We start from the raw sequence: 21,502 nt of genomic DNA on the forward strand, positions 1-21,502 counted from the left end.
TATGTATCATTCTGTCTCTGGGTTGATACTTCACAGATTTGTAACTCGGTGATTAGCAAAGGCAGTTAACTGACATGATTTTTTTTTTCTCCTTTTTTTTTTCTTTTTTTTTTCTGTTAGCAGTAAGGAACCCCAGAAAGACAAAAATACTTCACTCACAGATGACATAATGCCTTTGGCTCTTGTTTTAATATAATGTTGAATAATTTGGTTTCTATCAGGATGTGTTCTTCGTGTGTATTCAAAAAGTCTAGCTTTATAGATGGCTTGCTTTTCTATAAGGTGTTAAAGATGTTCATTTGGTAATGTAGCTTTAAAGTCTTCACCTTCAAAGAAGCGGTGCAATTCCATCATGGCTCTGAAGGCAACATCACAAGAAATAGTGTGTGCAGTTAGCCAGGAGTGGAAGGATGAAAAGCATGGCATTCTTGCTGAAGGACAAAGCTATGCCAGCCTTGATGAAGAAGGTAATGTGTTTCAAATCAACGGCCTAACCAATGTTTTTAAAGGAATTTAGTATAAACTGTAGAAGCCCTGTAAGCTTCCAGTCCGGCTCATCTTTCAAAACTTCAGTCAGGTTATTCTCATGAAGACAGTTGTTAAGTCATATGGCAGAGTGGACCTTCAGGAGCAAGAAGAGGTCAGAATCAAGGTTATAGCATGATGTTAATCTTTCGGGGGATCCTAAAAGAATTTATCCACCCTAGGTTAGCAGATTAAGGCCAGAGCCAGTGCTATTCTTCTCATTAGCTTTTAAACAAGCACATCACGTGAAATGTTTTGAAGCTGAGGTCATTGTTCCTAGAGTCTTTTTGAGGAGATACAGTCTTTGGACTTTCAGAGCTCATCTGCAGCCAGGCTCAAAGGAGAGCCAGCTGCATAACCCCATCTGAGAACTGGGCCCTGGTAGTGTGAAACCAATCACAGAACCTAGATTTCATCAGATATTCACACTACTGTAATACTTTTAATATTTGACCTTGGGGTTGCTCTGTATCCTGCTGAATGTACTGGCTAAAAGCTGAAGCTCACCCTGTAATGCAAAAGACTGTGGGTATGGCCATATGAATATTACAATCGCATCAGTTTAAACATTATAAGACGCTCCAAAAAGCTGTTGAGACAGCTTGAGACTACGAGATGCCACACACTTGCATGAAGATTCTTGGATTCAATTTGAAATGAAGTTTTTAATGCTGTTCTTTATTTTTGTGTGTGCAGTACTAGGTTCGCACCGCCGGCCAGATCTGGTGCCAAGCACTCAATCTCTGTTTGAAGCGACTTCCCTGGCAACCACAATTTCTTCCTCTTCCTTGAACGTAGATGAGCATTGTCAACATGATCAACCTATGCTCCATTGTAGCAGGTAAAGGCTGTATATGTGGTAGTTGATTCACCACTATTTTGCTAAGTCTGACCATGTGTGTAATGGTAGAGGCTCTGTGAAAGAAAAAGCAGAAAGGTCAAGTGCCTCTGTAGCTCATTCTTGAACCTCTCCAGTGAAGGAAGGGTTGTATAAGCCCATGGGATTTGTTATGTATTTGTTATGTGTTATGACTGAGGTCACAAATTTGAAAACATAAGCACAACAGAAAATGTTAATAGTATGATTCATATTTTTTGTCATGTTCCAAAACTAATCTGGGTACTAAAAACTTGCTTAATCTGTGCCACAAACCAAACGAGACATTAAGATCAGAGTAGGAAATACTTACTGTAACTTGTCTGTAGCTGAAAACAGCTTCAGAAAGCTATGATGTGCTAGGGAAAGAGACCTACTTTCAAGTTGATCTTTATTCTGAATGTATGGTGCTGAATGCTCTGCTTTAAGTTATTTCAAAATGACCATTTTCTAAAATGAATTTCTATGAAACATGGCCATGTAGTGACAGGACAAGGAGGAATGGCTTTACACCGACAGAGGGGAGATTAGATATTAGGAAAAAAATTCTTTGCAATAAGGTTGGTGAGGCACTGGGACAGATTGCCCAGGGAACTTGTGTGTGCTCCAGTCCTGACAGTGGTGGACAGGGCCTTGGGCAGCATGGTCTAGTGGAAGATGTCCCTGCCCATGGCAGGCAGTTGGAACTAGATGAGCTTTAAGGTCCCTTCCAACCCAAACCATTCTATGATTCTATGAAACTTCACTCATCGGTGTGATTAGCGCCTGTCTGATTTTGATCTGGGAAGATTAAACCCAAGAAAATCTCAACACAAGTTGTGCAGATGCTTATGAACTAGACTGACTACAATTTGACTTGTGTTTGAATATACTTTAGCCATGACAGTCCAAAACCATGCTTATACCAGTAAGTCTCGCTGGGAGATTGTCTGGGTGTATGCCTGTACTTTACCGTGCACACCTGAAATGTGCTGTGTCGTGTCATCTTGCCTGCTTGCAGATCTCTTTACCATGTTGGTAAAGAGACCATGGCTGCTGGACAGCCATTTCTTTGTGTGTTTTTGTTAAGAAGGTAACCATTGTGAACTCAAGTACCTTGAATTTTGTTTGAAATAATCTGGAATCCTAAACTACACAGTGTGTATATAAATTTGATGGACTTACCCATGTGCTGAGTTCTTTACTGTAAACTGCATGTTGTCCAAAATCATCAAGTTGCTTTAAAAGCAGTCTTGAGGCAGTAGTATTTTACCTTATGTTTAAATTTGACCATCTGCATTTTTATAAGAGGCAAATTGACTTGTAGAGTTGCTTGATCAAAGTAGTATTTGCAGCTTCCAGTTTCATTAAGTTGAAATGAGTCTCACTTATGTGGCATCTTCCATAGGTCTGATGTTTTGCTATAAAAATTTGGAATGAGGTATGGTTTGGGGTGTAATGAAGTTTTAATTACACAACCATCACAAGTTGTTCCAAAATGCATCTATATAGGCTTTAGGTAATAAAATTACTAATGAATACACATAAGTAGAAATACAGCTCCTTCAATTCAGCTTCTGTCAGTCTTGTCCAGTTTGTGGCAAAGTTAGCTGCAGGACTTCAGTATTCTATGGTCTTTTACCAACTTTTAGCTTCACTAGAAGTAGTTATAGAGTACTGCGTTTTTTTATTTGCTTTGAGCACCAAACAAAATTACAGAACTACTTTGTATTAGCACTGTCAGCAAAGGAGAACTGTGGAGTTGTCTGGGTAGAGTTCAGATTTACTGCAAATAAAACATTTCAAGTACTCTATTATATTTTCCTGTAAAATTATTAAAAAATAATTCTAAAATTAATAAGGTTTTTTTGTAGATCTATATTTTGGTTGTATGTTTAGACTCACTCTCCAGCTGTGGTTCAGTCAATGAAATAACCTAAAATGTAGTATGCATTTTCAGTTACGCAATTAACCCTGCACATCCTTATCTTACAAAAATCAGATTGTACCTGTATTGTCTGCAGTCCAGGTTTGCATACTGGAAATTAATCAGTAAAACAGGACACGTGCTCTAACACAGCAGACCTTGCACCAGCATTCATAGATCGTGGAGTCATAGCTTAGCTTTAGAATGGACCTTAAATGTCATCCACAACTTCTCTGGGCAACCTGTGCCAGTATCTCACCACTGTCACAGTGAAGATTTTTTTTCCCGGTATCTAATCCACGTCCTCCCCTCTTTCAGTTTAAAAACCATTCCCCCTCATCCTGTCACTACATGCCCTTGTAAAAAGTCCCTCTCCAGCTTTCTTTTAGGCCCTCTTTTAAGTACTGGAAGCTGCTCTAAGGTCTCCCTGGAGCCTTCTCTTCTCCAGGCTGAACAAACCCAATTCTCTCAGCCTGTCATCATAGGACAGGTGCTCCAGCCTCCTGATCATCTTCATGGCTCTCTTCTGGACTCACTGGAGCAGGTCCTTATCGTCCTTGTGTTGGGGGCCCTGGAGCTGAACGCAGTACTGCATGTGGAGGTCTCACAAGAGCAGAGGGAGAAAATTACCTCCCTCAATCTGCTGGTCACGCTCCTTTAATGCGTATGTCCACCATACAGGTGGCTCTTTCTGTGTCTTGTGTGAAAAAAAAAGACCTTTAGTAATCAGGAATTCTGCCACGGGGGTTGACCAACTAACATCCTTGCTTGTCTAGGTGTATCCTCTTCAGCTTTTCTTCTTACCAAGTACTGGTTTGTGTCACAATATCGGTACGTACGAGTCATGAAGATTACCTTCCCTGTCATAGTTAATGGCTTTCATTTAGGATTTGAGAAAGCTGCTAAGCATGCTCAGTATTTAAATAATTTCCCAAAGATTATTCTGGATGTTTGCAGTTTTGTACCCACCTCTGCTTCTGCATCAGTACAACATGGTTCTTCCCTCTTCATGACACTAAATAATATATCCAGCTGAAGTTTTATTTATGTTTTTATGGTACATTGGAGAAACTTCAGTCCTCCCATGAGAAAAGTTGGTAGGGAAATAAAAATGCTAAAAAAACTCTGAACCATCTTAGATTTTTCTTACTGGAATTTTGCTTTTGAGTATTACTGTGATGCAGGACTCATCACTTTGCCATTTGTCTCTGATGAACAGAAAGCCTGGAGGAATCTTTGAAACAAAGCATGAATAAATTATTTGTTCACAAATGTGAGCCCGCTTTCAGTCTTTAAATATGTAATTAACTATGACATTCTGCTTCAAGTTATTTAATAGAATTAGTTTGGCATAATCTTCATTGGGCTTTTTCTTCTCTTTCAAAGTCTCCTGGCATAAGGTAGAGTGTATACAAATTTCTTGTAACCAGTCAGAAACCTCTGGCTTAGGGTACTAAAGGAAGATAATCCTGCATGCAAAGTAATAATACAGTATCTGCACAGCTCCTTGATTCCTGTTAATGTTAATGAGCTGTGTGTGCATATGCCAGTGAGAGGACTTGTTAAAAAGAGAACAATAATACTTTTGGATACTTTTAAGCAGATGCATTATGTTTAACTCTGGGTTTTTTTTTTGCAATTACCCTCTGTTTCTACCAACCGTGAAGGTAACCATGCTTCAAGGAGGGGGAAATGGCATTTTATGAGAGAAAAGAGCTCAGCACCATCTCTCCTTGAGAGTGCTCTGCGCTTGTGGTATGAAGCAAGGAACTGCTACCGACATGGTTAAGCAGACAGAGGTGTTGCTGAGTCAGAGACAGCTCCTGAGGCTGTATCATGCAAGGAGGTTTGATATATCAGGGATTATTTTTATAGCAGAAGTGATAACAGATTTTTACCCTCTCGGGGTAAAGTTTTTCTAGTAAGTACTCATGAATTAAAGATGACAGATCTGAATGTCCTGAGCAGTGTGCCTGTTGTCTCAGCTGACATTGCTTTTACAATTGCAAAGAGCTGAAGGAGGTGAATGCTTTACAGGTGCATCTGGAAATGTTTTAAGCTAGAGTTTCAAGATTGAACAGAAGTCTCTCTCCAATATATCTTTCAGCAGGTCTCATGGCTTCCAGTCACAAATCCAAACAAAATCCCATGATGCATAAAGGGGTAGTTCTCTATCTTTAGAGTAACCAGTGCGGGTTATAGAAAGGGGACTGATGAGTTCTTCTGATACATTTAAGCCTAGGAAAATAATATTTATGAAATCTGATTCTTGTTTATGTACTGTTTATCTCTATTCTGTAAGATGTTACAGACTTCTGCCTTCTCTTTCCTATTCTTTCTGCTTTTCTGTATATTTTTTAATTATTTGTTGCCATACTGTCGTGGTTTAAGCCCAGCAGGCAACCCAGAGCCACGCAGCCGCTCGTTCACTCCCCCGCCTTTTTCCCCCCCACACTCCTTTGCACTGCTGTTTTTCAGCGGATATCACTTGCAACTTTGGAAGGCTTTGAGGTTTTTCTTTTTCTCTTACACAGACAAAACTTCCTGAAATGCCCAGACTTTGAACTGAAATGTCCCGTGACTTGCATTCTATCAAACAAACTTTTCAAAGACAGCTTAGAAAATACACATAAAAATTTCTGCTCTTTTTCTCAGTAGAAGGGATTTGTAGGTATTAGTTTTTCTGTTGTAAGGAATACTTAATCACACCTCTTGCCAGTCTGGTTTTCCACAAAATTTTTTGTGTCAAGCTTAAACGTCTCTGCCTGTCTATCACCACCACCCTTAGCTTATGAAACTTAGACAAATTTGTCTGAACATGATTCAAAGTGGATTAAAATATGGATAAAATCGGATTAAATTCATGCAAGCTTCATGAAAATAAACAGCTAGGGAGAGGACTTGAATGCTCTCATGCTAGCAGATACACTGAGGCACTGGGGAAGTCCCCATGGGGAAAGAAGATTTTACTGTGATTGAAGTAACCTGTAGTTGTGGCTTAAAGAAAAACAAGGCTTTCACAGTTCTTCTGTGATGGAATTACTTTTGCATCCTTTCTACTTTTTTAATTAAGAACCAAGGTAAGATAAAATAGACTGCTTTAGCAAGAGGAGGGCAACAGCACAGTTGAGCATATTCATTGTGGGTGATCTTTTTTTTTCTTAGCTTTTTTTTCTTTTTCAGTCTAAAAATTAAGGATGAGAACTCAGCCCACTGAGTCATGACTGTTGGTCATGGTAAAATTGACGTGCTTACTGTGATCCTTACTGATTCACGTGTCATGGTCTTCCATTACAGGGAATGTAGTAGCACAGATTCACTGTCAGACTCCTTCAATTGAAGCAGCATTTAGAAGATGAGATGTATCTGTTCTCTCAGGCCTGTGTTTTTGATGTTTCTCAACAGTGTTAGTGAAATATTACAAGGGAGTTTTACTATGTTTGACCTATTTTTTTTTTTCTTTTAGACATATATAACTTATGAAATGCTTTAGAAGTCATAATACTTCAACATTGTAAACAATGGACTAATGCATTTAGTTCAAAAGGTCCATTAATACCTGTTCGCCCTGTTCACATTTATATGTACGCAGAACAAATTTTCTGCAACAGTTGATATTGAATTGTACCTTAGAACAATAGTTTTACTGCTCATTTGTCCTGAAAGACATTTTTCTGACTTCTATATGGAGAGATTTCAAAGATCAAAACTCATCATGCAACGAGCTGATAATTTCTTTCAAAAGTTTATATAAGAGTTTTCAAAGACACTAGACTTTGCAAATGTGCTGCTATTTAGGGGATAAATATTCTACGGGATATGCTGTAGGAGAGCATATTTGACATCGAAAGTTAGACATCAAAGCCTGTTTTTATTGCAACTCTTCACAACCAGGGAGACACAGTGGCTTATTCTAATTCATGGCTGTTGTATTTTGGCACTCTCTGAAAAAAACAGCTGATAATTACATTCTGCAAGAGCTGTTCTTCACACTGCAGGAGGGGAAGAAAAAAAAACAAAAAACCAAACCAAACCAAGCCCACAAAAAAGCCCACAATGAACAACTAAATCCGAAACACACATCAAACTTCTGCATCGGTCAGTTGTTACTACTTGGCACTGTTTCTGCCATTCTTCAAAGGCTGTGCAATGACTTGGAAAGGAGACTGAAGAGTTCTACCTGTCCTGCAGGCTGCCTCGCAAGTAGACACATTAGGATGAGGCATATTTGTTTTTCCATGGAGAAAACACTTCCCAAAGTGGACAGTTTTCTTTTAAATAGAGAAGAACTATGCTGTTACTGAGCTTAAGGTTCAGTATGTAAGAAAGCTCTGTCTTGCAACAGTTTTCTTACAGTTTTCCTTTTAATAATTCTTCATGCAGATGAGTCTTCCTTACTTGCAGAATTCATCCCTAATTATTCAGTGTGAAAGTCACAGCAGCAAGGAGATTGCTATCTGCAAATAAGTTGTGGATCTTTGACTGTAAGAAAAAAGGTGGATTGATACCTGTTTTGTTTCATTTTCTTTCATCCCTACTGTTGTTCAAGGCACTTTAGCTACTGCTGGTTTTCTATATGCAAGATTAATATACCTTTGTATTTTCTTTTGTCCCCTTTCTCCCATTTATTTCTGTATGTTAATATACATATTTTATATATTATTTGTTTCTATTTATTAATTGCTTCCTTAGGAAGTTTATTAGTAAATAGCCAAATTGTGACATTTATAGGAGCTTCTCTTTGACTTCTATTAACATGGTGGATTTGTTTCAACCCTCATTTTCTGCCTGACTGTATATTGTATTTCTGTAACAGCTGAGGGAAAAAAAGCGTCATATTGCAAAGGGGAGATGATAACTTTCTTTATCCTATGTTATAACTAAAAACCAGTAGTTTAAGAATCCCAAAACCAAGTGCTGAGTTCACATTGCTATTGTTTGCTATCCACAACAGGCTGTGAAACAACACAGATTATAATTTAACAAACTAAGAGCAAAAAGAAGCACAGTGCCTTCTAATGGAAAAGTAGAGAAGAGAGAAAGAAAAGTAAATAATAATAGAAGGACTAGGTCTTACTCTTCGGATATAAAACTTAAAATGCCACTAGTGTTAACTGCAGGATCCTCACCTCGTCTTGAGTACAGGTTCCAGAGGTTTTCTGGATGTGAAAGAAGTTATCTATAACAGCAGTAAAGGTGACAGTGATGTGGCTGGATATGTATCTGAAAGGAATAACTATTTCAATATTTTTTGCTTCTAAACTAAACTTGATACAGAAACGAAAGCCAGGTATACATCACAGCCTGCTCAACTTGCTTTACAGTTAGTAGTGCAGAGCACTGTTTTCCACAAGGAAGGGCTAACCACTGGTTTGCATGTTTTTATAGCAGTAGTGTCTGCTCACTGCACATTTGTGTCGTGTTGTTTTCATATACAGGCCTTTGCACATTCAGAGGCCTGAACTGTGCAACAGCAAAGATCAAAATTCCGCAAGCAGAAGTGACTCTCCTCCCCTCACCCTCCCCTTTTGCCAGGAGTAGTATCTTTGGTGACAGAGCTTATTTTGTGATAAAACAGCGCATTTATTCCCTTCCTGTCTGTCCTCTCCCCTTCAGTAAAACAAAGCATTGGCAAAAAAACTGATGTGACTGAAAAGTTACTTAATAGAATATTAGTAATGAATGTGAGAAAAATAATACCAAGTTAATGATACCTGAGTCACCCTCGGGACAAAAGCAATAGTCTTACAACTGAAAAGATGCCTAATACACTATATATTAAAAAGAACACTGTAATGTGGCAAAGGTAATATGACATGAGGGTGACTGATGATTCATTATTTTGTTGAGTATTTGAATTTTTCTACTTTGAATGCTAGCTTTGCCCTTTCTGAAATTATACCCCAGCTAAAACATAAACTACAAAGCATTGCAAAGGGAGGGGGAAATCAGTCATTTCTGGACTGATGGCTGTAACTATGTTTTTGTACCCAGTTATACTGCAGAATTGTTTGCTTTTCACCTTGTGTGTAAATAGGTAAGAAAATATATCTGCAAAAATTACATCTGAGTTTTCAAGGCAGCCTGGAGTCTGTTAGTTTCTGGCAGCTAGTGAGGACAAGGGGTAACAGGCACCTCAATCTATTAAAACACAGCTTTGTGATTCCAGGTGTGTTTACAAAATAAAGCAAGATTCCTGTGCCCTTTCACATTCTTTCTGGATAGCAGATAACAGTCAAATCTATGAATGAAATAATACAGCGCACCTGCTCTGTAAACACTACTTCCTTGCAGAGCTGTAGTAATTACAGTACACTCCCATTCTTCTCCCACTTTCCCTTTAGAACTGTTGTATGCTAATGATACCATATCTGCATGAGAAAGTCCAATGCTACTCTGCTAATTACTGAGTTTTTCCCCCTATTCTGTATTAAGAAATGTTGCCAGAATTTAGATAATGTGTAATGCAGAAGTAACTTATTTTGGAATTAATGAAATTATCCCACATTTACTGTGACATAATTTCGTTCTTTAAATAAGTATCGGAGTTCAGGAACAGCATTGCTTCCTGGTAAAACTTTAGTTAATGAAAAGATAGAAACTGTGGCTTGTGTATGTTAGTCAAATATGAGCTGCCAATTACCTAGCCATTGTCAACATATCCATAGTTGTCCATTTACATTCTTTCTTTTCAAGTATTCGAAGCTTTTACTTTTGAGAGAAACTTAATTTAAAATTTTCAGCTATGACTGAGCTCTCTGTAACTTGTATTTTGGTTCACTATAGTCTCCCTTTTCTTTGCAGTAAGGGCTCTTTGCCTTCGAGTTCAACGTTCACTTTAGAAGACAGTGCCATCTATTTGACTTCAGAACAGAGCACACTGGAAACGGAAAATGATAATGCTTCAGTTCTGGATGTCTACTTAGTAAGTTGTCAAACTGTTTCTAATGAGCTTTTTTCCCTGTAATTCCTTTGACTGTAGCTCAGCAGGTGACTACAGTACATGCTTCACTTCAAGATGCAAGGTTTCATTGAGGTATTTATTAAATGGGACATATGCCTGAGTACCTTGCCAAAGCAAATCCTAAAGAATCTATGTGCCTATTAGTTGTGTTAATAATGAAGTATGCCAAAATGCCCTTCAGTTTTTCTTTAGTGGTAGGGTTTTTTTTCCTGTTACTTGTTTTACATAGGACAGGGAAAAAAAAAGGAAACAAAGAAAAGAAAAATCTTTCCATGTTGAATATTCCAATATTCCACAATGTAGAAATTAATTTTTTTCAGAGAGTGAAGTTCTGTGTTTATATCCCTGATTTTAAAGCCAGTGAAGTAGAGCTCAGTATGAAGTACATTAATGGCTCCCCTTTCTGCTGTGAAGGGTTGTCCAGTTGTGGTAGCTGGAATATGATTAAAAATGTATATTTTCTGGTTTGGTTTCTAGTGAGCAGTTTATGTGACTGCTGAAAGATAAGTCTACATCTTTGTTTGTCTTTATATCACCCATGTTTTATAAATTCCCTTAGTATCTACAGTTCACATTCCACAGGTACTAAGGATGTAGGCACCCAACTTGCGTTCCAGTTGAGGGAAGTTTTGTGCATCTGACCTTTTTAGGCCATTTTGAAAATCTCAATAAATATGGGAGGGAGAGATGTTAAGGTGTTTTCATGAAGGTTTGGTTTCCTAAAGCACAAATTGAACATTCTGATATAATCCTAGTAATATTTTCCCTCTATTTTCATAAAGAGATGTCTGTAACTTTTGTGGCAAGAACTGTACTAGAGAGGAAGGGTCAAAAAGGGTAAAATAGCAGTGTTAAGTAAGAGTAAGTCAGTTAACTTACTATTAAGAAAAAAAAAAAGAAAAATGGATTTTTTTTTTTTTTTTTTTTTTTTGAAGAGTGCTGGGTTGAAATTCAGACAATCAAGTAAGGTAGGGTGGAGCAGAGACTGTAAAAAGTAGTTCTAACAGGTAAGAAAGAGCATTGGGTTCGGGGTGTTACATTAAGGGATGTCCTGGGTTCAGCAGCAGCAGTCATTTTTCTCCTTCTTTGTAGCTGGTGCAGTGCTGTGTTTTTGACTTTCAGCCTGGGAACAATGCTGATAACACCAATGTTTTTAGTTGTTGCTCAGTAATGTTTACTCTGACCAAGGACTTTCTGAGTCTCATGCTCTGGCAGGGAGGAGGGGAAGCCGGAAGGAAGCAGGGACAGGACACCTGACCCAAACTAACTAAAGAGGTATTCCACACCACAGCACGTCATGCCCAGTATACAAACTGGGGGCAGTTACCTGGAAGGGCTAGATCGCTGCTCGGTCGGGCTGGATATTGGTCGGCAGGTGGTGAGCGGTTGTATTCTCTTCCCTTGTTACTTCCCTTATCATTATCATTATTGGTGGTAGCAGCAGTGGTTTGTGTTATACCTTAGTTACTGGACTGTTCTTATCTCAACCCATGGGCGTTACATTCTTTTGATTCTCCTCCCCATCCCTCCAGGAGCTGGGGGAGGAAGAGGGGAAGTGAGCTACCAGCTGCGTGGTTCTGATTTACTGGCTGGGCTTAAACCGCAACAAGGGAACACTGTGCAAAGTCACACTGTGCAGCTAATGTCAAATTTGAGATTTTACCTGGTAATAGCAATAATTTTTGTTCCAGGACACCGGTCCAGAGACATCTTGAGTTTGCAACTGCAGGGGTGGTCTGGGCCCAGAGTTTCTCAGTTCTGAACAAAGACCAGGTTCGGCAAACCAGCATTTTGTGAACCTGCCACTCTAAGTAGCACTGTTAGGAACATCCTCAAATCCAAATTTACTTTAAGATTCCATTGGTTTATTTTCTCATCAATCTTTTAACCCAAATAATAACTTAAGAAATCTAGCTTTTATCAATAAAATATGACTAACCATGATCTGAGCACTAAGTATAAGCCAATCTAAATTATTCCCAAATATTCTAGCACCATAAAATGAGAAACAAAAAATGAATATTCCATAAAAATACTTTTCATTTTTAATTAAAAAATGCAGCAAGATAGAAGCAGATACGTAAAGTAGTTGGAAATTTGCAGTGTTTCTCTGCAGAGAATGAAAACATTAAAGGGTTCTTCGTTTATGACTGTGTAATACAATGATAGATGAGGTACTTAGAGTAAAAGATGTAATCTGAGGTAAAGTGTCCTGTATGTAAGCTAGCAATAGAGAAGGTAACGTTCTTCTGATTAGTATTTAGCACTTTCATGTAGAAATCCACACAAAAAAAACCAAACATACAATCCCCTGCAACAAACACATACAAAAAAACAAACAGACAAAAAAAAAACAAAAAGCCACCCCCCCCCCCAAAAAAAAAAAACAAAAAAAAACAAAAAGAAAAACCAACCCAAAACCCTGAAAACCAAAACATCACAAAAAAAAACAGAGTAAACTAAAATTTCCTTCTTCCTCTGGAAACAAAGTTTATTAGCATCATCGGCTGATATATAAGCAGAAAAGCATGAAATATCAGCAACCACTGTTGAACACAAAAGTCTCCTGTGTTCTATGGAACTTGATTAATAAGCAATATAAATCCAGTCCTGCAAAAGTTTTTTAACAGACATCAGCAAGTGCAGCTGATCCTGAAGACCTAAGTCCACTGTTATTAAGGACTGATACCCAAAATGGAAGAACTTAGAAGTGGTAATTTCACTTGGGAAGTAAGGAATAACTTAAAGTCACCTTGTTCCTTCTGTTCTGCAGTGAAGCCCCAAATTCTTTTACTGAGCTTTCTGTCCCTGAAAGAGCAACATATGCAATTATGAACTACTCCACTGTGTTTGCTTAGCGTGTCCATCAAATTACTTAGAAAGGTAAATGACATATTATTCTGGCAAATTACAATACCAGTAAAATCAGTGTAGTAAGGCTTAAGAATTACTTTGTTTCACTGCAAATAGGCTTAATTTCCTTTACAATTACAGTGGAACAAGAATATGCATATAAATGGCATAGTGATAAACTCCAAAGTTTGCTGCATTGTGATGCTGCACACCTCAAGTCATCTGGTGATAAACATAGGATTAAAAAAAATAAATATATGCCTTGCCTGTAGGATTTCTTTAAAAAACTACTATTTTGCTTGAAGAATACTTCTGTATATTTAACTGTAATGGAAGATTCTGATTTCATACAGAAATTGTTATATAGAAGTACAGCATTGCCTCCTGTTACTGAACAAAGGGCTCACAAAATTTGTATATAATTCAGAAGTCAATACTACTGAAAATATGGCTGCAAATGATAGATAAGGACTTCAGTGAAATAAAAGAATCGAATAACCATAGCGATGTGCAAGCCCAGCATATTTGGAGTCTGGTTAGTGTAGCTATGATTTGTGTCATATGAATTGCATAGATGATATTATTACATTTAAAATTACTTAGTGTTGTGGTTTATGTCCAAATACAAATTTTATTATGGATTCTGAAGTCCTAAAACAGATAAGCAGATTTACAAATACTGGTCTATAAAATACTGTTTAGAAACTGTCGAACTATCTGAAAAAAACTTATTTTTCAGTGCTCTTCATCTTTTCTTCTGTTCTCACTCCTGTAGTTTTTTATTAAAGCCTGTCTCTTTGAGCATTTCCTAGTTCATATTCAACATCAGATATAACTTTGGCTAGCGGATTGCACTTCCACCATAACTACATGTTCTAATGCCCAAGGTTTTTAATGTAGCATATGAGGAAATCGATCACATCAAAAATATACCCATGAAAAGAGAAATGGAGCACAAAAATGCTCTGATACAACAAGCCTCCAGTAGGCTTAAACACTGTAAATGTGTTACGTACCCAGTGTGAGACAGACAGTGATTACAGGAATGCATCCTGTAGTGTCGTTTGTCCATTATTTATCATTTTGGACCAAATTATACAGCCAAACTCAGTCTTTAGCACAAAATAATGTTTCTTATATCTGCAACGAAGATAATCCCAAAGATGTGCAGTAGTTACAGAGTTGCTTAGAGGACCATGTCCTGCACCTTGAAGTAGGTGGGCTTTTTCCAGAATCATATGCACAGAACTGGACCGTACCTGACTCAAAGTTGAACATCTGAAAATCCAACCTCCTTAAAATGGCATCAGTACCATGAACTATGTTTCTGTGACACACAGCAGCTGCTACAAGTTTCTGTCAGGTCTGTTTTCTCTAACATCAGCAAATTTTGCTGATACTTTTTCCATCACTGATCCCTCTGAAATGCTCTGGAAGGATCAGAGGAAAGACATCAAGAATAAACTGCTCATAATTGCATTATGTAATTTGTGGAATAGTACAAAGCTAGCATCAGCAATACTGCTGGTCTCCTTTGAGAGTAAAAAGTAGTAATGAAGGCAGAGGATCTGAAGTTGCGCTGAATGACCATTAAGTCTGTGAAAAACTGAACTGCAGCCATTCTGATCTGAGCTTTCAGCCAGAAACTAGATGGTGCTAGTGTAAATTTTGACTCATTTATCTTGACTTCATAAAACATTATTTTGTTTATTGGTACTAGCATTTTTCTTTTTTCCTTTTTTTTTTTTTTGGCAAACTGACTAATTTTTTTAATCTTTCTTAGCCTTATGTCATATTCTTTCTAAAATATTACTTCAATTTTACTCATTCATCAGTTTCACTTTGCATATTAAATTGTTCTCTATCCTGCAAGTATATACTAATTTACTCTGTTAGCATGTTCAGGTGCTAACATAGTAGTAGATAGACTTTCACTGCCAGACCACAGCTACCTAGAGAGAGAACGTCCTTTAAGAAATCAGCACTGTGCTCACTACCATCAGTGATTATGAACACCCTAACACTGGTGCACGATACAGTAATAGGTTTAAAGGTTGCCACAGAATGATACTGAAATATCATTCTTCAAGGTTGAAGGTCTACTGCTAGAAGTCGTTAACTAAAATATTGATTTATATCTACTAGTAACCTTTCTCTGAGATAAGTTTTAAAAATGCCTTTGCAGATTCTTTTGCTGTTCATAGTCAAGATTAGATTGCTGTTGAACTATTTAAAGGTTAGTTAAATGCTTGTATCAAAAAGCACAATTTAAAGGTGACCTTAAAAGTCTGTTTAATAAATGGGAACTTACATCTTCATTGTATTTTTCATAAGGTTTTGTAGTAAAAAAGTTCATTACAGATGTCTTTGATTTGATGCTCCATGTTGGATATATTAGCCGAGATGCATTCAGTTTACTGCAGTATTTTGTTCAGCTGTCAGTTTACCCTTAATTTGAGTTGTAGTAATAAGGTGTTCAGCGAAGAACAGTTTCTCTTTATTTCATCTCTGACTCCATAGAGATGCTAAGAATCATAGCATCTTGGAATAATTTGGGTTGGAAGGGACCTTAAAGCTCATCTTGTCCCAAAACCCCTGCCACGGGCAGAGACACCTTCCACCAGACCGGGTTGCTCCAAGCCCTGTCCAACCTGGGCTTGAACACTGCCAGGGATGGGGCAGCCACAGCTTCTCTGGGCAGCCTGTGCCAGTGCCTCACCACCCTCACAGTGAAGAATTTTCTCCTAGTATCTAATTTAAATCTACCCTCTTTCAGTTTAAAGCCATTCCCCCTCATCCTATCACTATGTGCCAAGAAGTGATCAACTGTTTGTACTGCATAACAACTGCCTCTGTAGGAGATAGTGTAGAAAACTCTGATTCATTAACATTATTATGTGATTTCTTTGTGAAATAGAATGACCTTGACTAGAACATTGGTTGTTCCTGAAAGGTTTTGGATAGGTATGATATTCAATTAGGGAAGGGCATCATGCGGAAGCTAACAGGACTTCCATACATGATCTAGAAAGACTGCTGTTTTCCCCTAATGCTTTGAAGTTACAAAGGCCCCAGTCAATTCTACAAGGTAATAAAAGCGGTTGTGAACTGCTGGGTGCTCTCAGTTTGGACTGTCTTCTCTGATGTCCAGTGTGTTCAGCACTTTGCAGCAGCAAGTAGTTAGTTCAATTTCATGTAATGTAAGTGTACTGCAATGTCTGTAAAGCCATGGGAGTAACCTGTTGTACAAGAACAGACACCCAACACCTTTGATTAGAGGGCAAGGTAAGAAAAGAATCACGGCCAAACTGGGCTGCAGTCTGATCAGGGGAAGAATCACGTTATCTGTTCATAATTCTGTAAGAAAACAAACACAACTCTTGACTTTGCTTGTAATTTCTATATTTCCAGTAACAAAGAATACACAGAGAGTACCAAGGTTAATGAAGAGCACTTTCTGCACTCCTAATTTAAGAAGGAGGAATTTTCTGAGCCTAACAGATGAAGAGTAATAGTCAACTGGATTTATTCTAAGTGTCAGGATCTCTGAAAGGATTGATAGACTTGGCAAAAATGACTTGAAACATTCCACTCTGCTATCATCTGCTGTTGCTTGCTGAACTGTGAAGAACTCTGTATTCAGGCTGCTTTCTACTATATTGCCAATCACCTTTTGTGGACTTGGAAGTGATATTTTTCTTATCAGCTCTCTAGTGGTTTTATTTGCATACATTCTGTAACTATGCACAAGCAAAATCTATTGTCTGCTTTACCTATTTAAGAATAAGCACAGTGATTAATAAAATTAATTTAATTAGTTTTGATCCTTCAGTTCTAATAACCTAGGTCCACAATAATGGAAATTGGAATTGATGTCATACAAGGGTTAGGGTAAATCTCCACACATACTATATGAAAATGAGTCTCTAAAGATACTTTCACTCCTGGTGAAAAGGAGGAAAAAAAAAGTTATTTATAAAAAGGCCTTATGTTGTGTATATATTGTCTTTGAAGTATTTTTGATTTTAGTTTATTTCTTGTAAAAGAGAAATTATATAATTTATTTAGCAAATACTACTGTAAACTATAGTTTTACTGATGAATAAAATATTTTGTTCCCAAAACTATCACAGTTGTCAACCTGTTCTTGATCCGTACAGGACTTGGTATTTCTCTAACTTTATGAGACAGTCTTGAGTCTGTCTCATGTCTTTTCAGTATGGGCAGTCATTTTAAGGTAACTTGAGAAACTGTTCTGGTTCCTTTATTTCCCTAGCAGCAGAGGTATGACCCCACACACCAGTGACCATCAATCAAAGGTTTCATGCTGTGATGTAGTGATATATTTAAAAACTACGTGGGTGTCACTTTGAAAGTTAATGAAAGCTATTGGTAATAATATTTCTTCCAGGATTTAGGGTAGCAAACCTTCTGAATTGGCAAAACCAGAATTTGGCACTTCAATTCCTATAATTATGCTTTGTACCTCTGCAGAATTTTTCATTTAACATTTTGGTGTGGTTTGGGGTGTTTCTTTGATGTAATCCTATAACCCTGACAAGAGGAGGATATTAATTCCTCAGTTAGGTACAGAACAGAGAAACAGAGAGTGTTGAGTCTTTTCTCAAGTATGTTGAGTTTCTGTCTTAACTTAGAATCATAGAATCATAGAATAATTAGGGTTGGAAAGGACCTTAAGATCATCTAGTTCCAACCCCCCTGTCGTGGGCAGGGACACCTTACGCTAAATCATATCACCCAAGGCCTCGTCCACCCTGGTCTTGAACACTGCCAGGGATGGAGCATTCACAACCTCCCTGGGCAACCCATTCCAGTGCCTCACCACCCTCAAGGGAAAGAACTTCCTCCTTATATCCAATCTAAACTTCCCCTGTTTAAGTTTTAACCCGTTACCCCTTGTCCTGTCACTACAGTCTCTAATGAAGAGTCCCTCTCCAGCATCCCTATAGGCCCCCTTCAGATACTGGAAGGCTGCTATGAGGTCTCCAGGCAGGCTTCTCTTCTCCAGGCTGAACAGCCCCAACCTTCTCAGCCTGTCTTCATACGGGAGGTGCTCCAGTCCCCTGATCATCCTCGTGGCCCTTCTCTGGACTTGTTCCAACAGTTTCATGTCCTTTTTATGTTGAGGACACCAGAACTGCACGCAATACTCCAGGTGAGGTCTCACAAGAGCAGAGTAGAGGGGCAGAATCACCTCCTTTGACCTGCTGGTCACGCTCCTCTTGATGCAGCCAGGATACAGTTGGATTTCTGGGCTGCAAGCGCACACTGAAGCTGGCTCATGTTCATTTTCTCATCAACCAACACCCCCAAGTCCTTCTCCGCAGGGCTGCTCTGAATCTGTCCTCTGCCCAACCTGTAGCTGTGCCTGGGATTGCTCTGACCCAGGTGTAAGACCTTGCACTTGGCATGGTTAAACTTCATGAGTTGGCATCAGCCCACCTCACAAGCATGTCAAGGTCCCTCTGGATGGCATTCCTTCCCTCCAGGGTATCAATCGAACCACGCAGCTTGATGTCATCGGCAAACCTGGTGAGGGCACACTCAATCCCACTGTCCATGTCAGCAACAAAGATGTTGAACAAGACCGGTCCCAACACCGATCCCTGAGGGACACCACTCGTTACTGGTCTCCATCTGAACATTGAGCCATTGACCACAACTCTTTGTGTGCGGCCATCCAGCCAGTTCTTTATCCGCTGAGGGGTCCATCCATCAAATTGATGTCTCTCCAATTTAGAGACAAGGATGTTGTGTGGGACAGTGTCAAACACTTTACACAAGTGCTTGTGTCTTGTGGTTACCTCCTTTCCAGACTTGAATGTAAGATCGCTTAATCTAAAAAGATAATTGTTCTGCAGCATTCCTCTTAGAAATTCAACAGACCAGTCTGCATGCGCTGTAAGCAAACATTCTGTACATGCATGGAAGGACCAGATACTTCACACGAACAGATCATAGTATATGTAGAATGTGTCTCTATACAAGGTAGATATTTCTGATTAGTCTTATTTGGGGAAAACCATGAAAATTCTTAAACACCAGATTAAATATTAAACACATATGTGTCACTTTTGCCAATTACCTAGTGACTGTAGTGTTTGAATCATCTGACCTTAGGCAGTCCCCAGAACACACAATTTCACTGCAACTATTCTGCCAGATTCCGAGCCATCCTTTGTATACAATCCCTTTAACACATCCATTTATAAATTAAAACAGCCATTTAACACTTGAAAAAGGAAATCCTGTATAGGCTATGGAGCCTCCTGGGAAAACCTTCTCCAAAGCATGTGCACTTACAAGGGTTTTTTTGTTTGCTGTTTTCGTTATTTAGGATGGGTGGGTGGTTGGTTGTTTTTGTGTGTGTATGTGTGTGACCAAATGGTTCAACTGTGATGAAAGAGGGATTACAGCTAAGCAATGTTAATGATCAGTAACTGGGAACACATTTCTTTCTCTAATGCACAAAACAGTGTAAAGCTTCAAACATCAAGGAGTACAGGAGCTCATAAAGATGCTTATATTTCATGCTTAAGTATTCTGTTTCTCTTCATCTTGCATTGATATTCTGCATTGGCAGCAAAATTTAAAGACTTCTAAACATTCCTATATAGCTAAGGAGGCAGTGCATGTCAAATAAAAATAAAATACATACAGAAGATATAACCAAATCCCTGTGGTACTGAAGTAATGTATTGGTCTATTTCTCCAGGTCTAAACAGATGGAACTTACCACAGGCAGCAAACTTTAAAGAATTAGGTCACAGACATGGGCATTCTGTGTGCAGTGGTACCTGAATACTCTGGCCCTGCAAGCTGCTCATAAAGCACAGGTTGCTGTCTGCTTACAGAAAGGTAGAGAATAACTCCAAATTTGTAAATCTGACCTTATGAATTAATTATATGGCATTCAGAGGGAAGGTTTTGCCTTTCATGGTAGCATGTAACAGTTGTCCTCAGTTCTAAAACATGAAACAAAAAAAAAAACAAAAAACCCAAAAAAACAATTTCAAGTCCTTGTACTAGAGTTTAATGGTTTGAAAATACTAACACCTACCCCAAGATCTGTTTTCTTGCTGACTGTGCTTATATTTCAGACAATTTAATTTCATATAGCTCAATGCTGTTTTCCCAAACTGTTAACACTAGAGAGTGATAAAAAAGTAATCAGTAGTGCATTCCACCTGTTCTTCGTAGAAGCTATTTGCTGACCCATTTGCAGTGGTGCATGCATCTGCATGCAACAACAAAGTTACCAGCTCTTTCCAGACAGAAGGTGATGTCCTGGTCCAGGAGGACCTGAGTCGGGGAGATTAGCTGTTATAACCAGAGTGAGCTTAAGACACAAGAGGCCAAATGCTGCTAATCAAAGAAATTTATTGATTACTTGTCTAAACCAAGTATTTATTTACTGTGGTAAGAAAACAGCAATAGGAAAGGCAGAGAAATAGAAAAGAAGGAAATCTAGCAAACAGTTGGGATAAAGTTGCACCAGACAGTCACCACCACTGGTCCAGCAATGTCCCACTGGTCTGCAGCCTCCGTATACTTCAGTGACGAGGGTCCCACCAGCTGTTTGATAGCACAGTCCTTTCTACAGTATTACTGCATTCCTGTGCACACCCAGCCCTGCCGTGGAGCTCATGCAATTACTGTGTGATCATGTACCGTGGACTGTACATGTCTTGGCAGGTTGAGGTGGTCACCCACGCTCAGGCACATCCCACAAAGCGACATGACCGTTCTTGACCTCAGTGGAAACTGGTTTCAGGTGGCTGTCCCTTATCTGTTCATAGCAGCTGAGCTCAGTTAAACCATCAGCAAGTCTTGCAACAAGCTCACCAGGACTGCAAGCAGGCTTTGAGACAGTCACCTTAAGATACGGTCTCTCACAGGTGCGGGGCCTGACCCTGCAGTAATTTCGCATCTGGAACTGCTTTGCAGTTACTTTACACCAGACTAAAAGATACTGATACTGAAGTGTTGTGATATGAACAACTTTAACCTCAGGGACAAGGATCAAAATAAAGTTAAAATATTAATTTAACATATTTAATTATAACATCTATTAATACATTAAAATTGCTAATCCCCAAACCCAAACCCATTTGAAGTTGTGTGAATGATCCTCACTGGTAGTAACACCCTGAAAAGTTCATGAACTTGAACAATGTTAACAAGTTTTTAAATGATTTTGTAAGTGAGACTGGTAGTATCAGAGAAAATACCTTATCTATAACAATTCGTTGATCTGTTGTAAACTTAAAAACAAGAGATGCGCATTTCCTGTTTAGAGCTTCATACAACTTTGGATGATTAGAGAAAATTACTGTTTTTCCAGGAACTACCTGGA

The 21,502-nt window shown here is 38.6% G+C and overlaps 1 protein-coding gene across 2 annotated transcripts in view; it reads left to right on the forward strand.

Annotated features, from left to right (window-relative positions):
* Nucleotides 1–17,252, forward strand: part of PIP5K1B (phosphatidylinositol-4-phosphate 5-kinase type 1 beta) — a 62,025-nt gene extending 44,773 nt beyond the window's left edge. For both annotated transcript variants that reach the window (XM_057432921.1, XM_057432922.1), the window contains 4 exons: nucleotides 312–467; nucleotides 1,222–1,366; nucleotides 10,113–10,233; nucleotides 16,537–17,252. In XM_057432921.1, coding sequence (XP_057288904.1) covers nucleotides 312–467; nucleotides 1,222–1,366; nucleotides 10,113–10,233; nucleotides 16,537–16,539 — 425 coding nt within the window. In that variant the 3' untranslated portion in view covers nucleotides 16,540–17,252. The remainder of the gene's footprint in view (nucleotides 1–311; nucleotides 468–1,221; nucleotides 1,367–10,112; nucleotides 10,234–16,536) is intronic.
* The last annotated feature ends 4,250 nt before the right edge of the window (nucleotides 17,253–21,502 follow it).

The sequence above is a fragment of the Pezoporus wallicus genome, unplaced genomic scaffold (assembly GCF_028554395.1).
Source record: "Pezoporus wallicus isolate ANWC-B61680 ecotype Strahan unplaced genomic scaffold, APGP_CSIRO_Pwel_v1 contig_2910, whole genome shotgun sequence".
Lineage (NCBI taxonomy): Eukaryota > Metazoa > Chordata > Aves > Psittaciformes > Psittacidae > Pezoporus > Pezoporus wallicus.